The sequence below is a fragment of the Callospermophilus lateralis genome, chromosome 11, assembly GCF_048772815.1.
Source record: "Callospermophilus lateralis isolate mCalLat2 chromosome 11, mCalLat2.hap1, whole genome shotgun sequence".
In the NCBI taxonomy this organism is placed as follows: Eukaryota; Metazoa; Chordata; class Mammalia; order Rodentia; family Sciuridae; genus Callospermophilus; species Callospermophilus lateralis.
The window spans coordinates 20745291-20771974 of NC_135315.1; the positions used below are offsets into that span (position 1 = coordinate 20745291).

At 48.1% G+C, this 26684-nt stretch overlaps 1 protein-coding gene and 1 pseudogene across 1 annotated transcript; both read left to right on the forward strand.

Moving 5' to 3' along the window:
• The first annotated feature begins 4288 nt into the window (after nucleotides 1-4288).
• Krt32 (keratin 32) lies at nucleotides 4289-10862 on the forward strand. The gene is made up of 7 exons (XM_076871722.2): nucleotides 4289-4771; nucleotides 5423-5505; nucleotides 5667-5823; nucleotides 7132-7293; nucleotides 7372-7497; nucleotides 8201-8421; nucleotides 10733-10862. Exons 1-7 carry the CDS (start codon nucleotides 4289-4291, stop codon nucleotides 10860-10862), a joined length of 1362 nt encoding a protein of 453 aa, XP_076727837.2.
• Nucleotides 10863-24410: 13548 nt separating this feature from the next.
• On the forward strand, nucleotides 24411-25413 carry LOC143410467 (keratin, type I cuticular Ha7-like; annotated as a pseudogene).
• Nucleotides 25414-26684: the final 1271 nt, after the last annotated feature.

Consider the following 26684-nt stretch of genomic DNA (forward strand, 5'->3'; position numbering starts at 1 on the left):
ATAGCATTGATCCTTTCCCAATGCACTCTTTCCCAGTGACAAGCCCTGGGGAGGAAATAACCATCCAAGCCTAGACTGGCAGTCTCTAGGAAGGAGCCAAAGTATTTGACCCTTCCCAGAGCAAATCCTTTCTCAATGACAGTGCAACGAGACCCCAGAGGGAAAGAGATAAGTACTGACCACTGACCCCGGACCCTCCATCTGGTCCACTGACTGCTGATGACAGACCCTTCATCTGGCCCCCTGACTGCTGACCCTGGACCCTCCGTTAGACACACTCTGTCATTAATTAAGTCACCTCTCAGTTTAACCTATATAAGCCCAGTCCCCTCCTTCGTTCAGTGGCTCATTTTCCACCAGGGGAGTGGGTCCATCAGAACCATGACTCCATTCCTCAATAAAGACTTTCAGCTGATTTGTGAAATTTGTGTTGGGCCCGGTCTCTTTGTGCTAACACCAGGCATCTAAGATGGAGGGCTCTCACTGTGTTCAGAATGTCCTCCCCAAACAGACCAAGCAAGTACTGAGTTCTAGCAGTCCCAGTAGGAAAGGGACAGGGTCAAGGCAGCACTTTCTAAGCTATAAAGGAGGACAGGTTGACCTGAGTCAGCCCTCTGCTCTCCAAGATGCCCAAGGCTCTTGCTGGGGGACTTCAGTGATGTTAAGAGGGCTCTGACAGGTTGGTAGATGCTGCCTGACCCATGCAGGCCCAGGCCTGCCAGGTCAGGATGTCTGTATATTTCAACCTGATTTCACCATAGATTCTGTCCCTTCCTGTCCCTGTGTATAGGAGGGCCTGGGCTTTTGGTCTCCACCACCTAGCTCATGGCAACCTGAACCTCCACTCAAGTTCCGGTCACCTTGGAACACCTCGGCAGATTTTGCTGAGGGTCAGGTGCCCATGGCGGGTGGTGGTCTCAGAATCATTCACTTCATCCAACAAACCCTTACAGACCACTAATGTGTGCCAGGCAGTGGTTAGGACCAGGGGCAGGATTGGTCTATGTGGGAGGGAGGTTGAGATGGGACAAGAAGGACACCTGCTTACTACTTCTTTCCTTTCCACCTCAGTAGTAGGAGGAGGCCGTGAAATAAGCATAAAGAAAATCTGGGCCAAGAACATGGAGTCAGGTTGATGTGGGTTCAAATCCCAGCCCTACCACTAACTGCATCACAGTCCCTTTTCTGAGTACCAGTTTCCTCTGGGGAAAAGTGCGAAGGTGACACTTACTGTGTTGTAAAGTCCCTAATACTTTGCTGAGCATGTGATGGGCACCTGGAAACTAGTTAACATTGACTCTTGGGTGCCTGGATTGCTCTGAGAGTGACATATACTTTCCCCTATCTGGGATTTCATTTCTTAGGTTTCCTTCAAGGCAGTGATGCCCAGAACAAAGCAGGCTAGCTAAAGTGAATATACGGTTGTATAATTTATTATTTAATTCCAACTCTGACCAGTCGTGGGGGAAATCATGGTCAGCAGTACCAGATGCTCTCTTGAGCACATGGCTCTAGTGAATTCTGTTTTGTATGTCCCATTCCTCCTCTTTATAGCACTCTTCTTGGCACAAGTCCCTTCCAAGCTTATAATAGTTCCCTTCCAGATGGCGTTAACCAGATCACATGTAATCCTGCCTCTAATTATTACTTACTTCATTTGCTTGTGCTTTTTAATTATCATACTGTTTTCTATTTATCCAGATGTTCTCAGCCTTGTCTGCACACTGGGATGACCTAGAAAGCTTGACAAGACAAAACAAAACAAAACCCATGCCTACTCTGTTCGCCAGAAATTCTGACTTAGTTGTTCTATCATACGGCCCAGTATTGGAATTTTTGAAGGTTCTCCAGGTGATGATAATGTACAGAGCTCCTTCAGGAGGAAGGGGTTTTAGCAATTCAACTTGGAGTATAGGCTTGACTTAGACCTTATCACTATCAGTTCTGATCTCTAAGACAGTTTGGGGTTATTCCTCAATTATTTTTTTCCTCTAATAACAAATATTTAAAATGAATTATAAGTTTAAGTTATCATATTTTTATTTCCAAAGAAACTTTTTCTTCTCTATTCTTCTTTTATAGCATCCAGTTCTGGTTTCATGTATATAACTGTTACACCTATCTCTGAGATTATTATTTTAAAAAATATAGTTTTAGATTCTGTGTTGTTTCTGTCTCATTTCTCTCTTTTACTGTTTCATTTGTTTGCTTTTTTTGGTCCATCCTTCATAATGCCAAGCATTTGAATGGAGTAGAGTTTGCTGAAGATTTCCTGGGGACTGTGAGGTCAAACGGTGACATTCTCTCTCTCCCTCCCTGATCTCTCTCTCTACAGCTAACTCCTGTTTTTCTCTTCTCCTCATCCTTCCCTTCCATGATTGCCCCAGGAACTCCAAATTCTTCTCTCCTTTCTCCATCTGATATCTTGCTGCCAAATCATGGCATGTGGGGGTCCCATCTACCCCAAGAAATTATCAACATAAAGGTATTTTTTTTTTAAAGTAAAGACCGTTTTCTTCCGCAAGAGGAATTCTGGTGGCTGCTGTTAAGATACATATGCTTCACAACCTCAGTGATTCCCAAAACTACATAGAGGGCTTATTGGGTAGAGGTTGCTAGATCTTATTCTCCAAGTTTTTGATTCAATAGGTCTTACAGTGGTCTTGAGTGATGTAGATACTGCTGAACTGGGGACTCTACTTTGAGAGCTACTGCTACACTTTATTATAGGAATATTTATATTATTTTTTTTGAGGGCACATGAATGTCAAGAACCCAGCACAGAGCCTGGCAGGTATACATTCAATATCACTGGTTATGATTTGGAAGCGTGGCCTGAGGTCTCATCCCATGTACTTGACATTGCCATCCCACCTCCTTCTGTCTGACACCACTGGCTTCTCTAAACAGTTCATTCAGACAAGGGCAGTGGGGTTATGCTTTTTAAAGGAAATCAAGCTGAGATATTATTCAATGAAATCTTCTCCATTTGCATGAAGAAACTGAGGCCCAGGGAGGCACACTGACTTTCTCAAGGCCACAGAACAAGCTAGAAGACGGCTTCTCTATTTTGACTTTTCTTCAGCAATGAAAGGGCTGGCTGGCCCTTTGACCAACGTGTCTGGAATAGATGAAAAAGAATACTTATACCCCAACACGATATTGGGAAGAGAGCAAATAAAAGCTGCAGCTCTACATCACACACATATTAAACATGTGTTCTGTGAGCTCCTGGGACCTACAGAAGTGGAAAACCGCTGGTACAGCAAGTTGCCTTACAGGGATGCCCAAGGTCCCTGTTAACCGGAACACCTGCTCCTGGTCTTCTGACTTGGCTCATCCCAGGGCTGCAGAGTGTCCCTTCTCAAAGGGGCTGATTCCCACTGCTTCTGTTCTCTGGGGTCCTGAAGGGAGCCCTTGCAGAAAGTAAAAGCAGAGCTGGTTCCAACCTGTTTGACCTCAGCCTGTTCAACAGTCCAGATTCAAATGCTTGGTAACTCTGTGCAGGGCACCGTGATCACTGAGTAGAGGGACATGGTCAGGGGAGAGCATCTGCCTCCTGGACATAATATTGACCTGCTTTTCCCCACCCCTCCCTGTCTCCAGTGAAAAGATGTCCTGGATTCTTAGGCTTGCTGTCTAGGTCTTAAGTTCATTCTCTCCTTCCTTGATAGTATTTTCTTCCCCTTAGTGGGAGCTAATACATGTTTGAAAGCCTCAGAGGGTCACACACTTTCCTGTGTCCCTGGACTTATGCCACTGCCGGTATCGGTGCAACTTCTGTCACCCACACATTTCCTCATTAAGGGGCCAGGCCTCTTCCCACAGGGAATGCTGTCATTAAAAGGGGCAGCTGCCTCTCCACAGCCCTGCAGACTTCCTCAGGGCAGGTACAGGTGGGGGCGCACCGGGCAAGGCCAATGGTGACACAGGGCCTGGCTCTGGCGGTCCCTGGCTGCCACACCCTGTTAATGAGGGCCCCGCCTGGAGCGGATTCTTTGAAGATTGTGTCCTGAAGCTTTCCCCTGGTTATCAATAATAGGAGCCCAGAGTCCTGCTTTAGCCAAATGACAAGTTTGGTGTCTTTTATGAGGACAGGAAGTCCTTATTGGAAACCAGATTACAAATTAATTAGCAGCTTCCTCTGGGGCCAGTGTAACATCAACATCCCCCAGGACGACTTTCTAGCGTGAGCCCCCTCACTCCAAGGGTATAAAAGAGGTTCCAGTGGGAGGTTCTCCTGTAGACATCAGGGCAGCTGCAGCCGAGGAGGAGGGGCCTCCCCAACATGACATCCAACTGCTGTGTCACCAATACCTCGCCAGCTTCTGTCAAGGGCTGCCCTCGGCCTTCCTCCGTCTGCTCCAGCAGCATGAGCTGCAGGCCCGAGCTGTGCCTGGGGTATGTGTGCCAGCCCATGCAGAGCCTGCCTTCCATCTGCATGCCTCCCAGCTACCGGCCAGCCAGCTGCCTCTCCAAGACCTTCCTGCCCAGCTCCTGCAGGCCCAGCAGCTGCTGGCCGGCCGGGGGCATCTCCAGCTCCCTGGGTACCTATGGCTGGTACTATGAGGGCTCCTTCAACAGCAATGAGAAGGAGATCATGCAGGCCCTGAATGACCGCCTGGCCAGCTACCTGGAGAAGGTGCGTCAGCTGGAGAGGGAGAACGCCAGCCTCGAGAGCAAGATCCAAGAGGCCTGCCAGTCCCAGGTGCTCACCCTGTGTCCTGACTATCAGTCTTATTTCAAGATCATCGAGGAACTCCAGCAGAAGGTGAGGTCAAGTGGCGAACAGACTCGCTGGGGAGGTGTCCTGAATAGCCGGCACTTCAGATTTCAATCGCATTAATTTAGTAAGCTATGTTCGGCGGGGAAAAGAGACCTCCCTAGGGCATAAGATTATCTCATCATTTATGCACTCAGACAGAGCCCTTAATGTGGGAATCTAGTCTTAGCTTTACCACTGACTCATTGCATGACTTTGGGAGGTCTCATCCTTTCTCCAGGACTCAGTTTCCTCATCTGTAAGATGGGGATAACAGTGCTCCTTATCTAATGGGGTTGTGAAGAGGATGCCATGAGACAATGCAGGTCAAATGCTTGCAATAGTCCCTGGCACAGATTGGTCTTTCAGTAAATATCAAGGATCCTTCTAACTCTCAGGAGAATGACTTCCTGCAGAATGAGATTCTTTCCTTCCCTATTTCCCATCTGAAATGGGGCATTTGGGTTAATAAAGATCCAGATGATTTATTTAAAAAGTAAATCTCAAGGACAAGAAACTCACTAAATTTTCCCCAGAGTTCCAGAGTGGAGGGACTTCCTCGGGGATGGCCAAGGGCTGCTGCGTCGTGTCTCTGCTTCTGTTCTTTGGGTTCTTTTTCTTTCTTCTCATCTTGCACTAACCCCTCTGTGTGGCCCACAGGTTCTGTGCACCAAGGCGGAGAACGCCAGGATGGTTGTGCACATCGACAATGCCAAGCTGGCTGCTGATGACTTCAGGACCAAGTGAGTTTGGCCCGGGGAGTGCTGCCCCTCTTCCTGAGCCCTCTCGGGGTGGCTTTCTATTAGCTTCACAGAAGGCTGGAAAGTGCTAGCCTTTGGAGGCCTTGCCTGAGTTTTGTATGCAGTTCCACCCTTCAGCTGCTGACCCCTCCAACTGTGTGCAGGTACGAGACGGAGCTGTCCCTGCGGCAGCTGGTGGAGGCGGACATCAACGGCCTGCGCAGGATCCTGGACGAGCTGACCCTGTGCAAGGCCGACCTGGAGGCCCAGGTGGAGTCCCTGAAGGAGGAGCTGCTCTGCCTCAAGAAGAACCACGAGGAGGTGAGGCCAGCGTCGAGCTGAGGCGAGGAGGCAGAGAGGGAAGAACGTGGTGTTTGGGTTGGGTAGATGTGAGTTGAAATTGCCAGGCCTGACACACATTGTTTCTGTGACTTTAACAGATGATGTCATCTTTCTGAGCTCCCTCATGTGTAAAACGGGGCTAACACGATCCTACAAGGTTATTGTGAGGAGTTAATGGATATGACATGGATCATAGACATGACCCAGGTCATGGACACGGAAGACCAGTCTCTTGGTAGCTGCTCAGAAACGTAGCTCGGTTTTGCTGCAATTCTTGGGACAGTGTGACTACTGAATGCTCACTTGTGGTGACTGCATTCGTCTTTGTCCTTAGAGCCACATCCCAGAGGGAGAGTGATGTAGTTTGGACAGGGTCAGGTTACATTCTGGAACTCACATCAATGGCTTTTCTTTCTCTGCCAGGCTAGACCCCTAGGGATGCCCCTATTTCTTATGAGAGAGAGTCGAACTACAATGGTTTTTTTATTTTCCCTGTCCCCACCCTGTTCCCTCTTTTCTCTTCTGTTTGCATATAATATACTTAAGCCCAAGCCGAAGGAAAACCCTCTACAGTCTCTTTCTTCCTCTTTGGTGGCCCTCGGAGGGCAAGCACCTGTGTGCCCTGGGCACTGTGTGTTGCGAAGCCCACCTGAGCTGGGGTGCTTTATGCCTCCTTCCCTGGGTTGACTTGCAACCTCTTGACTTGAGATTTGAATGAACGAGTGTCTCTGGGTCCTGGCTGGGTTTCCTTTGGCTTAAGTGTAAAGTAACAATCCCTCACCACGTACTCACTGAGCACCCTTGGGCGCCTGACTCATTCCACTTAAATCAGACAGCTGGGAACCGCACCAAGAAGCCTCTAATGAGGCATTATCACTCACTCCGGCAGCCTCAGTGACAACTTTCTCTCGTTGGTAACCAAGCCTGGGGAGGTACCCATCCTAACTTGGGTCTTGAACCAAGTGGAGCCTGGCTCCTGCTGCCCTTCGTCCCGACTGAACAAGGCTGGGAGGATGATGATGGGGGAGCCTGGGGGGATGGGTTCCCCATTTTAGCCCAAATGGATCAAATGAACCCTTTTGCTGCTTTTGGCTTCTGCCAAAGTGACAGAAAGTGTCATGGAAGGGCACAGCTGGAGCTGGAAGATCATTGAGATACTGCAGGGTGGACCGCAGTCCTCTGAGGGCCCCTCTAACTCTGAGATCTTCAGCATCTTTTGTTGGATCTGTTCGTGTCTCCCTGGGTTGTGAGATCTTCACACTTGCCCCGGGTCTTGTGCCTTTTCAGGAAGTCAATACCCTCCGATGCCAGCTTGGAGACCGTCTTAACATCGAGGTGGATGCTGCACCCCCTGTGGACCTGACCAGGATGCTGGAGGAGATGAGGTGCCAGTACGAGACCATGGTGGAGAGCAACCACAGGGACGTGGAGGAGTGGTTCAACCTGCAGGTGGGTGCACCTCTCCCAGGCGTCCGGGCTCCTCAGTGTCGGGAAGCTCCTCCTAGCTTGCTCCTCTCTCCCCTGCAGATGGAGGAGCTTAACCAGCAGGTGGCCACGAGCTCAGAGCAGCTTCAGAACTACCAGTCGGACATCATTGATCTAAGACGAACAGTGAACACGCTGGAGATTGAGCTGCAGGCCCAGCACAGCCTGGTGAGTGCTGCTGCTGGGGGCCTCTCTGCCAGCCCTGGATGGGGGCAGTGCTGAGAGAGACAGGTACAGATTTGCAGGAAGGTGGAAGGGGAGACCCAGATTTCAGCCATCATGGACACTTCCCCAGCTGACTTCCAAGATCCAGCTCAGAGACAGAAGGGGCATGTCCCAGATCAGATCTGGGTTAGGTGGACCCTGTCTGACACTGTTCCTTAGGAAGGCCTGTTCCCGCTTAGTATGCTCCTCTAAACCCCTGGTTCTCAATATCACCACAGGAATTTCAATAGTCCTCATACCTAGGTTCTTCTCTGGACCAATTGAATGAGAATTGCTGGAGACAGAGCCTGCACATAGGTATTTCTAAAGGGCTCCCGTGTGACTCTAAGTGCAGCCAGGGTTGAAAACTACTGTCCTAACTGATGGCAGAGGAGAGGTACTTGGTGAACCTCCAACCCAAAGCCTGAAGCCAGCCTAGAGTTTTAGAAGGAAAAGGGATTTAGAATCAGATTTATGACTTGAGTTCCATCACTTACCAGTCATCTAACCCCACTTGACCTTTCTGGGCTTCAGTTTTGGCAGTGGCTTCCCTGGAGGAGGGTATCATTACCAACACTCAAGGGAAACCTGGTTCTTCTTGGTTCTTTCTGAACCAGGCCACGTAAAGTAACTCACCCCTCATGGTGACATCTTTTCTTTGCTTTAGAGGGGCTCTCTGGAAAATACGCTGGCCGAGACAGAGGCCCGCTACAGTTCGCAGCTGGGCCAGATGCAGTGTATGATCACCAATGTGGAGTCCCAGCTGGCTGACATCCGCTGTGACCTGGAGCGGCAGAACCAGGAGTACAAGGTGCTGCTGGATGTCAAGGCTCGGCTGGAGTGTGAGATCAACACCTACCGGGGCCTGCTGGAAAGCGAGGACAGCAAGTGCGTAAGCCCTGGAGAGGCTCCACAGGGACATGGGCGAGGGTCAGCAGAGGTTATAGGAAGCAACCAGACACACCCTTAAGAGACCACCAGCTTAGAACCCTGTCAGGTGTAAGTAGGCATTGGGAAGCTGGCATGCTCCCAAGAGAGCCAGGCAATGGTGTTCCTGCTGCCGTCTTGAAACCGGGTCATGGGACCATTCTGCTCTATGCCAAGTTGACGAACTACTTCCAGGTGCCAGGTACTAGGAAGGATGCTGTACAGATGACAAGGCATCTGTTCTCAAATTGTTTGCATCTGATAAAGGGACAGGCAGATAGTCCCTGGAGAGCTCAGTGGGGAGAAGATTTTAGGGTGTTAGGGGACAACAGGTCCCCTTAACATGATTGAGCTATGGTGGGAATCAGGACTGGAATCAGACAGAAACTGATTGATCAATGGCAGATGGAGCCCATTCATGGACAACCACAAGACCACGCTGGTATGTGTGGGATGTTATTTTATAGCTAAGCAGGAGGCCAGTCTCTCTCTCTCCCTCTCTCCCTTCCTTCCTAATATGGAATTTGCTTACCTGCTCATCTCCCCCAGTAGAAGGCAAACATCTAGAATGCAGAGACAATAAGATGCATTTTCATTTCCTGAACTTGGCTCATGGTAGATGCTCAATAAATGTTTCTTGGCCAAGTCAACGAGAGCTCAAAGCTGCTCTTCAGGAAAGTCACCCTGAGAGCTGTGGAGGAACTGATGGGGAACCAGGCAGGGACACTGGCCATGGCCTAGGTAAGCAATGGAGAGGGCCTGATCAGGGCAGTGGAGGCTTAATTCCAGATGCTGTGCAATCAGGATTAGCAGGACTTAGTGGCTGTCTGGATTCAGGAGTCAGCTGGGCTGTGAACACCTGGTGGGCTGATTCCTATTGCAGCATTTTCCTTTACATTTAGCATTGCTCTCTGTTATTCAGAATCTGTTCCTCCTCCTCCTCCTCCTCCTTCTCCTCCTCCTCCTCCTTTGTGGTATGGGTGATCAAATCCAGGACTTAGTGCCTGCTAGGTAACACTGTCACTGAGCTATACCTCCAGCCCTGTCATCTAGAATCTTCTCCTTTTGGGCAAGTGTTGCACAGTCAGATATTTGCAAGGATGAGACCATTCACATACATGTGTGATGTAGGTCATTTGGGATTGTGGGAACCAGGGAGCTCCTGTCTCACTGAAGGAAAGCAGTGCTGTCCCCTCAGGGTCAATTCGACCATGTGAGGTACAAACCCAGTATTGATGGATTTTCTGATTCATCAAGGGAAGCTGACAATTTGGATGTTTTAAAATGCTAGGTTATAGCCACATTTAAAAAAGTTTCAACAAATTAAAAAAGTAGAAAGCCAGTCAAATTATAAAACTTCAGGCTGTCTGTGGCCCTCAGGCTGCCTGTTGGGCCTCTGAGCTGTTTGGTCTCTGCCCAACATCCAGGGTGTTGTTTTTGGTTTTAAGCCCCAGCCTGTCATGTCAGTCTCTGAGCTCATTCTCTTCCTTTTGCCATGTGTTCATTCCAGACTCATTTATTATTTCTTCTTATTCAACACATTAAGTGCCGAGTCTATGCCAGGTATGCAGGGTGGGCTCACGAACACAGCTTCTGACCTCACTGCCTAGTGTGGGGTTTGTGTGTGGGGGAGTCCATAATGGAATAGTTACTGATCACCGTGGAAGGAGGTATGGGTACCCCTGTGGGATTTGACACAGAGAGATGGGGGAAGGCTTTGAGGACGTGGCAGTTGAGTTGAGCTCTTAAGAAACAGAAGAAATTGATTAGATGAGAGAAGAGGGAGGAGTGTTTCAGAAAGAGCCCCAAAGACACAAAAGTCCTGTGGCCTGAGCAGCCTGGACCACAAAGAAAGTGGCAGAAGGTAAGAGCATTGCAGATTAGAGAGCACGGGGGGTCTTGAGGTGAGGCTGGGGAGAGGGGCAGAAGCAGGACCAGGTAGGTCCTATTAAAGAGCTGAATTCACCCCAAGCACAAATGGGAGCTACTGAAGGTCTTAGGCAGGGGAGGGGCATTATTAGGTGCGTGTCTGTAGGAGATCGTCTGGCCACTAAGTTGACAACAGTCAGCAGAAGCAAGAGTGGGTTGAGGGGATCAGTTGGGAGGCTACTGAGGTAACACAGAAAAAGTTGACAGAGGTGAGACAAGGGAAGCTGGGTGGAGAAGGTGTACAGTGGACCCATTTGAGAAGCATCTGTAGCCTAGATTCACAAGATTCGCTCCTGAGCTGGCCCCTCCGCTAAGCCTGTCCCCCTGTGGCTTTCTCCCGCAGGCTGCCCTGTAACCCGTGCTCCACTCCCTCCGGCCAGTCTTGCACGCCCTCGCCCTGTGTGCCCCGCCCGGTCGGGGTGCCCCGCACCTTCTGCGTGCCCTGCTCGCCTTGCTCCCCAGGCCGTTACTAAAGTTTCTCAGCGTGGTGGATCCTGGAAGGACCGGAGCTGGGGGGCCTGGTGCCTCTCAGGCTGAGCCGGACCACCGTTTCGTGGTTATCAGAGGAGCAGGGCCAGCCTCCGCAGGCGAGGATGATCCAGAGCAGGACCTGAAAGCGGACCATCCGCAACGCGTCCTGCTACCACAGGGGGCGCCCTTGCCCTCGACGCTTCAAAACTGCCTCCTCCATTTCCGGGGGCAAGCTGTGCTGTTTGGTGATGCTTCTGGTTGTCTAAGTCGCTGCAAAGAGCATGCGATCTTAGTTAACTGGCAAATAAAGCCTCATTTAGTGGCTCTGCAAGTGCATCTTTTTCTCTTTGTCACTCACAGCCACTTCTGCTCAATTGGGCTCAAGAGGAATGCGCCCAAATTCTGAATTTATTTTTGTGCCCTCACTGTTTCCATAGAGGCTTGAGAGTGTTGGCTAGAACAGATTCATGCCATGAATCTGTTAAAATCAAGCAATCGGTCCGGAGCCAAATAATAAAAGAATAAAGAGAAGAGGGAGAAATTATGCCAGGAACCTAGGCCAAACTACTGTAATTGAGAATAATATTGTAATAAACCCACCCTAAATCTCATTATAGCTGGTACAATGGGGTCATTCACTCATTTGTGAGATCTTCAATGAGTGCTTACTCATTGAAGAGTCTGCATTAGAGGCTGGCTAACCCAAGTGATGGGTCCCCAGATACCTAGTTAATAGTGCCCATTTAATCATGGTAACAATCTATGAATAAAGTACTATTATTTCCTCCACTTTATAAATGTGGAACCAGAGACCCAGACAGGTTAAGAGACTTGCCCCAAGCCATACTAAGTGGTAGAACTAGGACTCAAATTGAAAGCTGCGGGCTCTGGAGATACTCAATCAATTCATATTCAGAGTCCTCACTATTTGCAAACTACAGCTGGGTCCAAGGGATTCCCAAATATGCAAATGATCCCTACCATCCAGACAACTTATAATTAGAAGGGGTGAAAAGACCAGTGCATTTCTCAATAAGGGCCACATACTAATAGTAACAAAAACAGGTACAATGATCACTACCACTTATTGAGCACTTAAGAAAAGTCACCAAATACCATGTTGAGCATCCTACAAAAATTACTGTGTAGTTTTCATGACAGCCATGTAAAGTCAGCATTGTATCTATTTTAGAGGTGGGAAATGAGGCCAGGAGAATAATAATATACAGGACTACATGCAGGGACAAAGATTTAAACTCCAGCATAATTGCACAGTAGTACTTTTTTTTTTTTTTAAATATTACCAAGCTACGTGCCAAGTTTGTATCCAGAACGAAGTTTAGGAGAAAGTATTGGCTGAGGGAACCCAAAGGGCTTCTTGTAGCTGGTAGTATTTGAGATGGGCTGTGGAGGGGGAAGGGGATCTACGCACACAAGACAAGGGGGTGCTTGAGGGGTCTGCAGGGGAGCAGCCTCCATCTCTGGGGCCCTGGAGTGGCCTGGGGGCTGCAGCAGCAGGTTCCTGCGTGAGAGAATGATGGGGATAAGCTCCAATAGAGGAAGGCATTGGACTTTGGCGGGTGGGGCTCAGGAACCCCATGAAGAGCCTGACCCTCCAGGAGGCAGTGGGAGGTTGAGCCCAGGGGTGACATGATCAGAGCAGGATCTTAGAAAGTCTTGGGTGGAGTGGAGACAGGCTGGCTGAGAGGCAGGCAGGGAGCTGATGGATGGTTGACAGGAGAAGCCAACAGGCCCTCAGCTAAGGCAGTGGTGGTGGCCGTGGAAAATTAAAGGGCTCAATTTGAGAGATGTGGTGAAGGACCTGCTTGGCAAAGAAAAGCAGGCAGAGAAAGGAGAGCGATGAGTACCTTTCTGAACCTTTCTTTCCAAACACACAGCTCTTCCTAATGAGCTGAGATGAGGTTCATATTAAGTAACTGCCCTCTGGCCTTGCCAAGAAATGATGAAGAGTGGGTAGGATCCCCAAGTTGCCTGGGGGCCCTCTGGACATGATCCCGCATGCCTGCCTGGCACACAAGGCCATTAACCCCACGGCGGAGACACTAATATAATGCTCAGCAAACGGTGGCTCCTGGTGGGTGGGTAAAATTTCAATGCAGGTAAAATTGCGATGCCAAGGGAGAGGGGCTCCTCATCACTGTGTGTAAACCGACAGTCCTTTTCTACAATGTGCTTAGCTTGATAAGTGTATTAGATAGAACAGGCTAAATGTTGGATTCTAGAATCCTACATCTGTTCTGTCCACTATGGTAGCCACTAGCTATTTGATTTTAATTGAACAAAATGGAAAAGATCAGTCCCTCATTTGTACTAGCCTCACATGGCTAATCTGCATTGTTCTAAGAGGCAGGAAGCAAGACAATGGGGGTATAGAATATTGCTGACATCACAGAGAGTTCTGTTGGATAGAGCTGGCCTAGACTGTCAGACCAGAAGGAGCCGTCCAGATAATTTGGCCTACTCTCTCCTATTTTACAGACAATGAGTGTGAGACCCAGAGGGAAGGAAAGATGTGCTCACAGATATACAACCAACAGGTGCAAATGGAAGCCAGGTGTTTGGAAGCCAGGCCTAGCAGGTCTCTCTAAGCTCTTTATACTTTCTCCAAGTATCCGTAGTTATTTGTGATTTCAGATTAATGAGTATTTCCCCTTTCTACTTCTTCATTTCCCTAGGAATGGAGACATTTTCTCTGAGATGCTGAAACTCTTCCCTGGAAATGTAGTCCTCTTTAAAAAATAACTAGCAACCACCAAACTCAGAATCTCTGCATCCTTTGTTCATTTGACTCAGTGGAAGCACAGACCTTAGGCTGTGGCCAAGAGTTAAGTAGGAACAACTGCACAGAAGTTATAGGCCAAGAGACCAGGCCCTGGACCCTTTGGGGGAATTTTTCCCTCTATAGGGGAGGAAAAACTTCATTTCATTCAATCCAGGGTCCACGAACCACCCCATCTTCCAGCCACTGTGCACAACTCCTGGGTTCCTTTTTCCCTAGCATATATTGTCTAATCCTACTGGCTTCTGTTTCCACCCCTGTGTGTTACTGACACTTGCCAAGACCTGTCTCACCCCCCAAATGCCTGTTAAGCCTTTTTATGTGAAACTAAGCCCCACAGCCCCAGGCCAGGTGTGTGCCCCCTGCTGGAAGCAGCTGGCCAGCACCCTCCATGCCTGGGTGGCACTTCCAAGTGAGCCATCTTCCTGCCTAGGCTGTCTCTTACCAATGAGAAAAGAACTTATGAGTGTAGACTTCGGGAAATATTTGTGCCTCACCATTACCAGGACCTCCAGGAGTGTTCCAATGGGGATTCTCAGAGGAACTCTGTCCTCATATGAAAGCATTTGGAGTTAATGAAGGCTGGTTTATAGGGAAACGTAGGCAGGGCCATGGTAATGAAAACTCTGGCATATTTGATGTTTGGGAGAAACTCCCACTGGGATCAGGGATCTTCCTGTGGGACTGGGAAAGACAGGATGTGCTCTTAAAAGACACAACTTTCCTTAAGGTCATTAAAGAGTCTGGGCCTGGCCCCTGCCACTCACTAACCTAGGGCAAGCCCCCTTTTCTGGGGGTGGCAGTGAGGGGCTATGATCAGCATCACCCATCAGGGAAGCCTGGCTGGAGGGTGATGCTTCCTGAGAGAAAGACCCAGGAGTCGTGCACAGTGGCTGGAAGATGGGGTGGTTTCACGGACCCTGGATTGAATGAAATGAAGTTTTTTTCTCCCCTATATATTAAGAAAAACTTTTGCAGTGTGATTAGAAAAGTATGCCTCTTCCAGGCTATAACTGGAAAGATTATTAATAATAAAACAATTGTCCTTTGGGGTTCTATCAATTTTTACATTTAAGTGCAATGATCTCAATTTGTCTAAATAGAAAGTTCCCGGCATTATTAGATGTCTATCTTCGCGAACAATCGGTTGAGGTTTTTCTCTCTATATAGTGGTCTCCCTTGGCCATAACAAGTAAGCAAACACACGAATGAGCGTCTTTGGCACAATGGAAAAGATCAGTGGCTTTGGCTTCAGAAACGGTTGGCTAGAATTCTGGTTGTGCTGCTCACACACTGTGTGAGTTTTGGCAGATCTCTGAGTCTCTGTGTATCTTGGCTTTCTCCCCTGCAGAAATGGGGAGAGTCCTACCTGCTCCATCGAGTGGTTAGGATATGATGCCTGTTTATTGTAAATGCTCAATAAATGTTGATTAAAGAAAATCCGCTTTGTGACAGACATCACCCCCCCCCTTCTCATTTCTCTCAGTGACAGTGGCAACTGAACCACTTTTCATAGCTACCCTGAAGCTCAAGTTTCAGAAACAATAGCAGCAGGAATGGCACATGGGGAGCCTGGCTCTGCTTCAGGGCATCTGAGGGAGTTCAAGTCTTGGTCTAAATGTCCTAGAAGAGTGTAGGCCCTGTGTCTGTGGCTTGGTGTCCACTCTGGAGGCCTCCTAGATGATTCCTGGTGCCCTCCCTCTGGCCCTGTCCTCCAGCTCTGGAGTAGACTGACCATCTACCACGTGCTGTGAGGAATCCTATTTTTAGCTGTCATTTATTGTGCTGTGTAGCACGGGGGACATCAAATGACAAGTCACTGTTCAAATCCAGCTGCTGCCTGTTCTGATAAATCAAGTTTTATTGGAATATATCCACATCCCCTTGTTTCTAAATTGTCTTTGTCTGCTCGGTGCCATGATGGCGGAATTGAGTTGCTCTAGTACAGAGAAGCCACATGGCCTACAAAGCTGAAAATGTCACTATCTGGCACAACAGGATGTGCTATAGAGTTAGGAGCCCAGATTCCAGGCCTGGCTCTGTCACTAACATGCTCTGTGCCCCTGAGGAACTCATAGCCCCTCTCTGGTCTGTGAAGCACAGAGCGGCTGAGTGGGTTCTATAAGTGTCCTTGAGTTCTGATAACCTACCCTCCCCCTATTTATTGTTCAGACTCTAGGGATTCCTGACCCAAGACCAGAGGCCACTGTGCTCAGGGAACTCTACCTCTGACGGAGGGCCAGCAGAGGGGCCTCCTTTCCCTTAAAGTCAATTCCACTAGAGAGATGCCAGGTGGTGTCTCAGGGAGAGAGCTGAGCCCCTGATGAGAGATGGTTAAGGACAGAAGGTGGAACATTTCTTATAGCAATGGAGGCCAGTAACAGGGACTCTAAGGATACTTACCCCTCTCTTTTAGGAGGCAGGAAACTACTTTGGGGAACTGAGTAACTGCGAGTGGGTTGTTTTTATGGCAGCAGAAGTGAGGATTCATGGGAGGAAGCTTGTGTATTGTACCTGCTATGGCAGCAGGTGAGTAACAGCTCTGGGCGAGGAAATACTCTCACACCTGGGTGTTTGGCTCTTGGAATCAAATCTGCAAACCACCTTTCTAGGATCAAGGCTCTAGCTCTTGTAAAATCCCTCCTCCGTGAAGATCTGTTTGAGGGCTTCTCACTCTAGGCAGCCTGGGACAAACAGGAATGATGCACCCAGTGGCTGCCAGCCCTTGGCCCTAGCACTAGGACCCATCTGAGACAGGAGCCAATAGAGCAGCCCTGTCCCCAAACCTGTGCAACCCCCCAGTCAGAGCTGATGTCTAGGTGTCCCGGATCAGGGAAGAGCAAGAGCTGCAGGCTGCTCATCTGCTTTGGCAGCTCCAGTGTGAGCGGGGGGGGGGGCTGTGCCGCTGGCTGGTGGATGTTGATAGAAGCAGCCTACCCAGGTCCTGGAGGATGCAATTCTGTACCAGGATGAGCGGGAGGCTCAGTCGTGTCCCTAAAGGAAGAGCTGCTGTGTTTGGAAAAGAACACTGAGCAGGCAATGGCAGAAGCCAGTTTAAGGAGGTTGGGTTGACCAAGAAGAGGGCAGATCTTCTTGGGCTTTTGCTTGGGTGCTTTTCCTCACCAGGCAGAACCTTCTCTCCCTCAGTTGACCTTGTCCCTGCTCCTAGCAAAGGCTGCCCAGGGGTCTGTAACCAACTTCCCCAGTTAGCCGTGTCTCAGGAAGAAGACTCCTGCACATGTCCTGACAGGCATCCACCAAGCTCTGCCCAGGACTGAGTTCCTCCTCCTCTCTCTGCCACAGAATGATGCTCAGCTGTAGCAGCAGAGGGGTGGCTCCCTCCCAGCGCCTCATTGTTCTCCCTATGCCTGACCCTTAATTTTAGTTCTTTTCCTTTAGCCAGTGAGGTGCACCAGGAACAGGGCGAGGGGAAGCAGGCATATGGGTGACTGAAACATCAATGGTGTGCTGGGCACTTGGTATTCCCATGTTGTATCCTTGCTACATGATAGAGAGCAATTTCGCTTTTCTTTAACTTTAAAATTTTTACAATTGTGTAAGTTAACCAAACCAAACAAAACAACAACTCTGACTTGGTTCCACTGCGCTCCAACCAAGCCCTAGTCAGTTTTGTGTTGTGTCCTACCTGAAAAGATACGTGTGAGTCCAGACCAATGGTGCCCCAGCAGTCCCACTGTATAGGTGAGGAAACTGAGGCACAGAGAGAATGACAGTACCAACAGGCAATTGTTGCAAAAAGTTATCTGCCCCACATGTATTATTTCCCCTAAGCCCTTGGACAATCTGTGAGGTTGACATCATCATCTCCATTACTGCAGATGAAGATATGGGGCTCAGAGAACTTAATTTGCCTCTGGCCAGACAGCTGGGGAAGAGGCTTGGGGGACTGAGACTGAGGCCAGGTCTACTTCCTCGCAGCGACTGGGCTTCCACTTCATATGGTAGCAGCTGGACAGCCTCTGCCTCTTTCTGTGCTGCACAAGGCCATGCCCTGGCCCCCCACATCGGTGCCTGTGTAGCCTGCACCCCTCACCCCAAGCAGCTCCTCCTTGAGCCTGCCCTGTAAACCCCCAGAGGCTGGAGCAGCAGATCCTGAAACACACGGCCAGGAGACCTGTCCTATCACCAGCCACAGGTGAGTGGGAGACTTACCTGCACCTGGAGCCCGCCTTACAAATGGCTGGTCACTCAGGCAGGACGCAGCTTCTCACAACTTCTACTCTCACTTTTGGATCTTCAAAGGATTTTCTCAGTGGGGCCACTTTCCTTTGGTGCCTAGGAAATGGCACGTTTCTTCTGGTTCCTGGACAAGAAATGAAATGAAGTTGCATTTTGAGTGTGAGTCCACAGACGTCAGGTCATTTCATTGTGTTGAGTATCTGGTCCATCGCATTTTAAATTATGGCTGTGACTCAGTATTGGTCTGTGAAATCATTGTAGCGGACTTTTGAAGAGAGGAAGAGAGGGACAGGGAGAGGGTATCAAAACAGAATGGAAAATAGAGAAGCGTTTTTATGTGGAAGTTGGGTCTTGGCCTGTAAAGACGCGTGCCCTGGGTTGCAATATACAGTGTAACTCTTCCTTGGGTTGTGTCGCCATGTTCAAGTGCATGTTCCAGAACTTGCATCTTCAGATAGGGAGCTAGGGCACAGAAAGCAAGCTTACTTGATTTGGGACATGCAGCTAGTGGTGGTAGTGCTAGGAGCAGAGCATTTATAGCAATGCCTGCTTTAATGAAAACAAAGCCCTAATCACACCTTGTCAGCCCTGGAAGGAGATGCTCCTGGTGGGGAGAAGGGACCAAATTATTTAGTCTTACTGCCTGGTCTCCTGGGCTTGGGGGCTGTCATTAAGTTCCATGGCCAGGGCTGGGGAGTCTTCTCTCACTCACCAGTGGTCAAGGGTGACAAAGGACCCCAAGTTCCCTGTCACTAGATGGAGGGTAGTGCTTTGGAGGCAACTCGACTCCAGGTTGAGAACTGATAAAGGGGGTGTATGGCTCATGGGTCTAGATGATTTGACTTGTGGGACTCACAGACCTGACCTAACTCATGGTTCTGGGAGGAAAATGACCTTGTCTGAGAACCTCTCCTCCTAGCTCCTGCTTCCCTCTGCATGCTGGGCACCACATCCAGCCTCTGTGCTCCCAGGAACCCCAAACCAGACGCTAGACTCCTGGATGTCTACACCAACGAGGAGCTGAGCTCTTGACATGTTTCATTCCTCTCTGAGAATGGCCATCCTCTGCCAGTGATTGACATATCAGATGGGCCCTCACATACCACAGGGGTGTGACTCTCCCCTCACAGACCTCAACCACCCACCAGAATCAACAGTCTGATCCTGGCATTCATGCAAAACACACTCAAACAGTAGTGAGAGGGCTGACTCCCTGCTGAGCCCCAGTGTCTGGGCTCCCATCCAGACCTCAGATGGGTGTGGGGAAGACCTTGCAAACAAACATGTTACTAATTCCACCTTGAAGAATTGCTATGTATACTAAGCGGGATAAATAAACATTATCTGAAGATAAACGAATAATGAGAAAACTTGGTTTTCAGAATATTTTGGATTTGAGAACTACAGATAAGGCTTTGGGGCCTTGTACTGTTTCCTTAAAAGGAGTTTAATTAGCAACTGATGATGGCTTTCTGGGATGGGACTCTTTCCAAATAACTAACTCTCGGGGCAGATTTTATAATCTTCATTTGCCACAAGAGAAAAATAAAAGCTCCATGCTTTAAATAAAACCCACCGAGCCAGAATCTGCTCATGAAGTGCTGCTTCTCACTGGTTAGCAAGCTTTAGGGAGGGACAGTCCTTTCCGTCTTCTCGTTTCTTCCCTTCTAAGTCACTGATCCTCAACCTCAGCTGCACGTGGAGCCACCCAGAGAGCTTTGAAAAGACTGATATCTGGGTCTCACCCACCTACAGGGCTTCTGATGTCGTTGGTCTGGGAATAGCCTGGGCATCAGAGTTCTAGAAGTTCCTCAGGGGATTCCAATTCCGAAGCTCTTCTCGGTGAGTTTTTAGGGAGGGAAGAAGAGGGGATGTTGTTTTCTCTAGATATTTCTAATCAATGTGTTTGGACCATTCGCTGTTTGTGGAGCAATGATGGCCAAATTTGAATATATTCATCAGAATCTCCTGGACAGCTTTTTCAAACATGATTCGCTGGGCTTCAACCTCCGAGTTTCTGATTCAGTAGGTTTGGGGGTGGGAATCTGAGAATGTGTATTTCTAACAAGTTCCCAGATGTTGCTTTTGCTGGCCAGAGAACCCCACTTTGAGAACTGTTGCCCTAGAGGCTGTCTAGAGGTTGCCTGAGTTTCCTTAGAGCTGGGATCCAGCTGGGGCCTTGGGGCTGGAAGGGGAGCCCAGCAGCTGGGTGAGCGGTGAGATGATGGGGCATCGTGTGCACCGCACCCTGACCACACTTTTTTCTTCTTTTCTAAGGATCCATCTATAGCATGTGTCATGAAGTGTGACCAACCTTTGATTTTTCTGAAGACTTGATAAAGAAATTAACATGCAAGAAATACACGGTCATGAGTTTGGATTTGGAAAGTGGGATCAAGTGGAATGTGGGAGCTGGCTCCTACTGACTCACGAGAACTGATTTAATGCGTCTCTTTCCAACTCCTGGTCCACGGACATCATATTGGTGACTTGGCTATTGTGGGGATATTTACATCACAGAAGTTGGCACATGCTACAAGTTGGGGATTTTTTTTTTCTTTAGAGGAGAGCTAATTTACAATCCCATCTCTGGCTGCATAACTTCTCATTCTTCTGGTTGTTCTCCTTGGGGGCAGGAAGTGTGGTGACCAAAGGTGAAGAGAACAAGACTAGGCCTTGGAGTTGAGAGAGGCTGATACTGAGAACAGGCATTGCCTCTTTATCATGGGGTTGATTTTAGAAAATGACCTCATGTCTCTGTCCTCAATGGCTTACTTTTTTTTTTTTTGGTAAAATTAAGGTCAGAATGCCTACCTTACAGGCTGATAGTAAGAACCAAATAATATGGATCAATTCCTGAATGCATGTGGTGGGTGCTTAATAACTGACTTTAGAACTAAGGAAGCAAGGGATAAAGAGGGCCCACAGTGACGCTGATAACTTGGTGCCCCTTGACTTTGAGGGCCTCGTTCTTCTTAGAGATTCCAAAAAGATTACTGTTCATTTTGTTTGTTTCTGGCTTCTTGGGCTTCTCTTTCTTTGTCCAGACCAGCTATGGGCATCTGAAAAGAGTCTCTCTCACATGGATGAGCATCTCAGACACTCTTAAAACCCTCTGAGCCTACCCAAGTGATGCCTGTTTCCTGGTGGCATCAACTGTCACAATTTGTCAAGTCCTAGCACAGAGCCTGGTGTGTGGATGTTACCAGGTGTGTGTTGAATGAATGGGTTTCGAAGATGCATTTCTCCTCAATATGAGTCTGAAAGACGACTACAGAGAGCAAACAAGGCGAACACCCAGCCAAGGAAAAAGTATCTGATGCATAAAAGAACTTTTCTCCCTTGGAAAGTGATAAAAAAAGTTTCTGACATCCCCACCAACAGCCAACCTGATATTCAAAGAGCCAAGAGGCACTTCAGATTCATCAACATTCCTTTAATGAGTCGAGGAACTATTGATGGTGAACTTAGTAGCTGAATGACAGGATGTAGGTGCAATAGTAAGTAGATAATCAGGGTAGTGAGGTCAAAGGTTTGAGCCAACACCCACTTGGTGTGGGATACGAGAGGGCTGGGAAAGGAGGAGGTTTTCAGACTCGGTGCTTGACTTTCCCAGCTGATCTGATGCTCTGGTGTGGACTCAGCCCAGTCTGTAACTTCCCCCCGCATCAGCTCATCCTCCCCTCTGGGCAGCACCATGATGCTTGGAGCAAGAACTGTCTCCTTCACTGGTGTTGGGAGACCAGCCTGGAGCAGATGCTGAGGCTGCTTCCCTGGGCCTCCTGGCCACCCTGGCACAGGTCTCCTGAGTTCCTATGGGGCTGACCCCTATGGACCTACTCCGCCTTATCTGCCACACAGCTGCCACACTAATGGACCTTCCCAGAGTCCTGCAACATTCCCAGTGGTATCAGAATCTGTAGGACCTACAGTGAAAGATCCTGAGTGGCCATGAGGAGGAGACCATGCAGTTCCTGAATGACCATTTAGTCAGGTTCCTGGAGAAGGTATACCAACTGGAGAGGAAGAAAGCAGAGTGTGGACCAACATCCAAGAGTTGAGCAAATGCCATGAGTCTAGTGTGTGCCTAGAGTACCAGTCCTACCTCCAGACCAGGAAGAGATCCAGCTGAAGGTGGGACTTGGAATAGTCTGGGATGTGGTGGGTCTGAGGAAGATACAAGGGCACGGCAGGCCAAAGCCATTTAAAGCCCAACAAACTTAGGATTCTTTTGAGATATGAGTGTAGACATCACAGGTAGATCTGGAGCCCAGAGCATATGTCATATGTAAACTGTCTCCTTGGTTTCCCTTAGATCCTATGCAGTGAAGCAGAGGACGTCAGCAGGATTATACAAACTAACAATGATGTGCTGTCAATGGTTTTAGAATCAAGTTAGAAGGGAGCCCAAAGTGACTCCTCCCTTCCACTCCATTTCCAAGTGCCTGTCATGGTACCTGGTCTACACTAGGTGTTCAAAAATAGTTTTTGACTAGATGAATGAATGAGTCAATGATTAAGTGTCAGCTTCCTTACTTTCCCAACTGAATCTAGCGTGTTCCTAGAAATGATCATTATGTAGCATGGAAGAGAAGAAAGCATTAAAACAAAAGGAGGAGGCCGTAGTCTAGATTGGTTAAATCCTGTATCACCCCCTCCTCCCCTGTATCTAGAAGACAAAGCAGTTTTGTTTTCTCACGAGAGGTGAAATCCAATCAGTGAAAGAATAAACCGTCAGAATCCATCCCATTTCTTGATTCTTAAATTTAATTCTTGAGCTATAGGAATCTTATTAAGGAAGGTGGGGCCTAATCTGACATGATGAAGATTAGGGCCTAGTTTTTCTTCTATTAGACACAGGATCTCTGGTTTAATTCCTAGGTCCTTGATCCACTTTGAGTTGAGTTTTGTGCATGGTGAGAGATAGAGGTTTAATTTAATTTTGTTGCACTGGATTTCCAGTTTTCCCAGCACCATTTGTTGAAGAGACTATCTTTTCTCAGTATGTTTTTGGCACCTTTGTCTAATATAATATAATTGTAATTTTGTGGGTTAGTCTCTGTGTCCTCTATTCTGTACCATTGGTCTACCAGTCTGTTTTGGTAATCTGTGTTGTGAACAGAGAGCCTACATATTGGGAGCAAATTTTTACCCCTCACACATCAGATAGAGCACTACTCTCTAGGGTATATAAAGAAATCAAAAAGCTAAACACCAAAAAACCCCAAATAATCCAATCAATAAATGAGCCAAGGACCTAAACAGACACTCTCAGAAAAGGATATACAATCAATCAACAAATATATGAAAAAATGTTCATCATCTCTAGCAATTAGAGAAATGCAAATCAAAACTACTTAAGATTTCATCTCACTCCTGTCAGAATGGCAGCTATTATGAAGACAAACAACAATTAATGTTGGCGAGGGTGTGAGGAAAAAGGTACACTCATACATTGCTGGTGAGACTGCAAATTGGCGCAGTCAATATGGAAAGCAGTATGGAGATTCCTTGGAAATCTGGGAATGGAACCATCATTTGACACAGGTATCCGTCTTCTCGGTCTATACCCAAAGGACTTAAAAATAGCATACTACAGGGACACAGCCATTTCAATGTTTATAGCAGCGCAATTCATAATAGCTGAACCGTGGAACCAACTTAGATGCCCTTCAGTAGATGAATGGATAAGAAAAATGTGGCCTATATATACAATAGAATATTACTCAGCAATAAAAGAGAATAAAATCATGGCATTTGCAGGTAAATGGATGGAATTGAAGAATATAATGCTAAGTGAAGTTAGCTAATTTCAAAAAAACAAATGAAGAATGTTTTCTCTGATATAAGGAGGCTGACTCATAGTGGGGAGGGAGGGGGAGCATGGGAGGAATAGATGAATTCTAGATAGGGCAGAGGGGTGAGAGGGAAAGGGAAGGGGCAGGGGGTTAGCAATGATGTTGGAATGTGATGGACATCATTATCCAAAGTACATGTATGAAGACATGAATTGGTGTGAACATACTTTATATACAACCAGAGATATCAAAAATTGTGTTCTATATTGTAATATGAATTGCAGTGCATTCTGCTATCATTTACTTAAAAAATCAATAAAAAAAGAAAGAATAAACTGTCAGCGCACAAGTTGTTGACAAAGTCACTGATCTCTGGCTGAATCCATCCGTGGGAAGAATAGTCACAGGAGCCTTGGTATCAGGAGTTATTTATGAGTGAATGAGAAAGGGGGAAAAAATCAATGGGATATGTTCCAAGTGGCAAAGCAGCAACTGGAAGGTCCAGAGGCTGACTGTGAGTCACTGTTTTTCCTGGCTGAATGTCTCTCCTCTGGCAGAATGAACACTGCATTTGAAGTCAGAACTCTAAGGTTGAGTCTGTCCATTTACTATTATCCAGGCATATAATTTGGGGCAACCACTTACTCTTTCTGAGCCTCACTTTCCCTCCTAGTCAAAGGCCACAATGATATTGGTCCTGGCAACTCTTGAATGGCAGGGTCAAATAGAGTGAATGTTGATCAAGTCGACAAATGAAGATCCAAGATGGTAAAGGTAGAGGCAACGGAGAGGGAATCCCATAGGCATTCTCGTTGACCCCCAGATCTCCTACGACAGACAGAAGGCAGGAGAATGAGAGCTACCCATACCAGCAGGGGGAGGTGGGCATGTGCAGGATCATATGCTCCTGGATGACTTGAGACTGGCCAAGACCAGCAGGAGTCTCTGAAGGAGGAGCAGTTCTGCCTCAAGAGCAAACACAAGCAGGTGCCACCCTGTGAATGCGCATCCACGGCCTGGGGAGGGAGCTGGGCAGGCAAGGAGCTCCCCTGTCCTGTGGCTCTCAGACTAGAGCCTGGCTCAGTTGGCCTCAAGAAAAGCAAACAAATGAAGAAAGGTTGTTGTGGCTCCGAGCGTCCAGACGGCCTCTTTGCAATGTGGCAAACTTGCCTTGTGGATTAGAAGGTCTCCAGTGGGTGCTTCCATTGGACCCTGAGCAAGACATTGGCATGTGTGTGGGTCCCCCTCCTTCAGCTTGGTAGAGGAACCTGGGGGCTCTCTGCCCTGCCAAAACCCTTTCTCACTTAGGGTGTTTGTCCCTTCTGTCCCTACAGGAAGCTTATACTCTGAGGTGTCACCTGGAGGATAAGTTCCAGATAGAACTAGACATCAAGTTCACTGTGGACCTGAGCAGGGTGTTGGAGGACCACTGTGGACCACAGCAGTGTACTGTGGTGCCAATATGAGGCTGGGGTTGAGACCAACTGCCAGGAAGTGGAGCAGTGGTTCCAAGATCAGGTGAGGGTGGTGATGCAGAGCAGGGAAGGCCCCCGGCTCTGTTCTGGGGCAATAAGCTGATCTGTTGTTTGATCCCCTGTGTTTTAGTCTGAAGGCAACAGCCTGCGGGCCGTGTCCTGCTCTGAGGAACTGTGGTGTTGCCAGTCGGAGATCCTGCAGCTGAGAGGCATGTGGAATGCTCTGGAGGCGGAGCACCAAGCCCAACATAGCCTGGTACGAGTCCTCCATGACCCTTAGCACACGGCATACCCTCAGCATACCAAGGCCTGGTGGTAGCATCTATTAGAAGTCTCATTCATGAGTTCTTTCAACATTAAATTAGTGATCTGCTGTCTTTCTCCAAGGTGGAGATTTCAGTGTGACCCACAGAAACAGTTCTTATGAAGTCAACTTCCCATTTCCTCTAGAACAAAGTGTGAAGTTCAGACACTCACTGAATGAGATGTTATAAGCTGCCACTTTTTTTTTTTTTTTTTTTGCCAGGTATTGCAGATATGGGTTTCCTAAGTTAGATTTTTTTTTTTTGAAAAGTTACAGATGTATGGACAGTGCTTTCCGGAGACCTCTTTCAATGTCCATGCCTGGTGAGTTTGGCTATGATTTTCACCGCTGAATTTTGATGCTCTTGGGTCTCTTACTCCATCATTTCTTGTTACAGAAGGACAGTGTGCAGAACTGTGTGATGCTAACTCTCTGCAGCCTTGAGCTGGCCCAGAAGAAGAGCCTCATCCTGTGGGGGAGTTATTTGCCGAGACCACGGCTGATCTGGAGTGGCAGAACCAGGAGTACCAGGGGCTGCTGGATGTCAATATCTGAATGCAGGGTGAGATCCACATGTACCAGAACCTTCCCGAGAGTGGGGACTGTACATACGTGATCTAGGCAACTCGTGGCTGAGCCACATACTTGGCTGTCAGGCGATTCCTCAGAGATAACTGAAGAGCTTGCAGATCTTGGCGTAGGGAATAAGCTTTCCTGTGCATCCTCACATGGTGACTCATTCACCTCTCCTGTGCCGACAGAATGTTACATAAATGATAGCCAGGTCCCTGAGCCGGGGCTCCTGGATGTGGAAAGATACAGGTGAGAAGAAAAGTAGAACTGTTGGTATTGAATCCTTTGGTCTCTGGGCCTGGTTGGTGAGAGATCTGCCCTTTGTCCTTTTGCCCTGTCTATCTCTGAAGCATCTTTTGATTTCCTTTGTCTAACTCTTCCTTTTATCTCTTCCATGCGGACTCCCCTGTCACCCCTGCTCTATATCTGTCTCCTGCGCCCTTTGTCCAAGTTGTGCCTTACCACGCATGGGCCTCCCCCAGTCTGGGGAGCCAGCTCTGGGAGCTGATTCTGAAGGTCTGAGCTCCAGTGTAGGAGGAGCTCTCTCACCCTCATTTCTTAGTCTTTCTTCCAGAAAGACCAGACCTACTGGAAGCATTTTTGGTAAATCAAAGAGTAGCAGATACTTCCAAGTAGCAACTTCCTGCTTTATCCTTATAGCCTTAAACTTCATA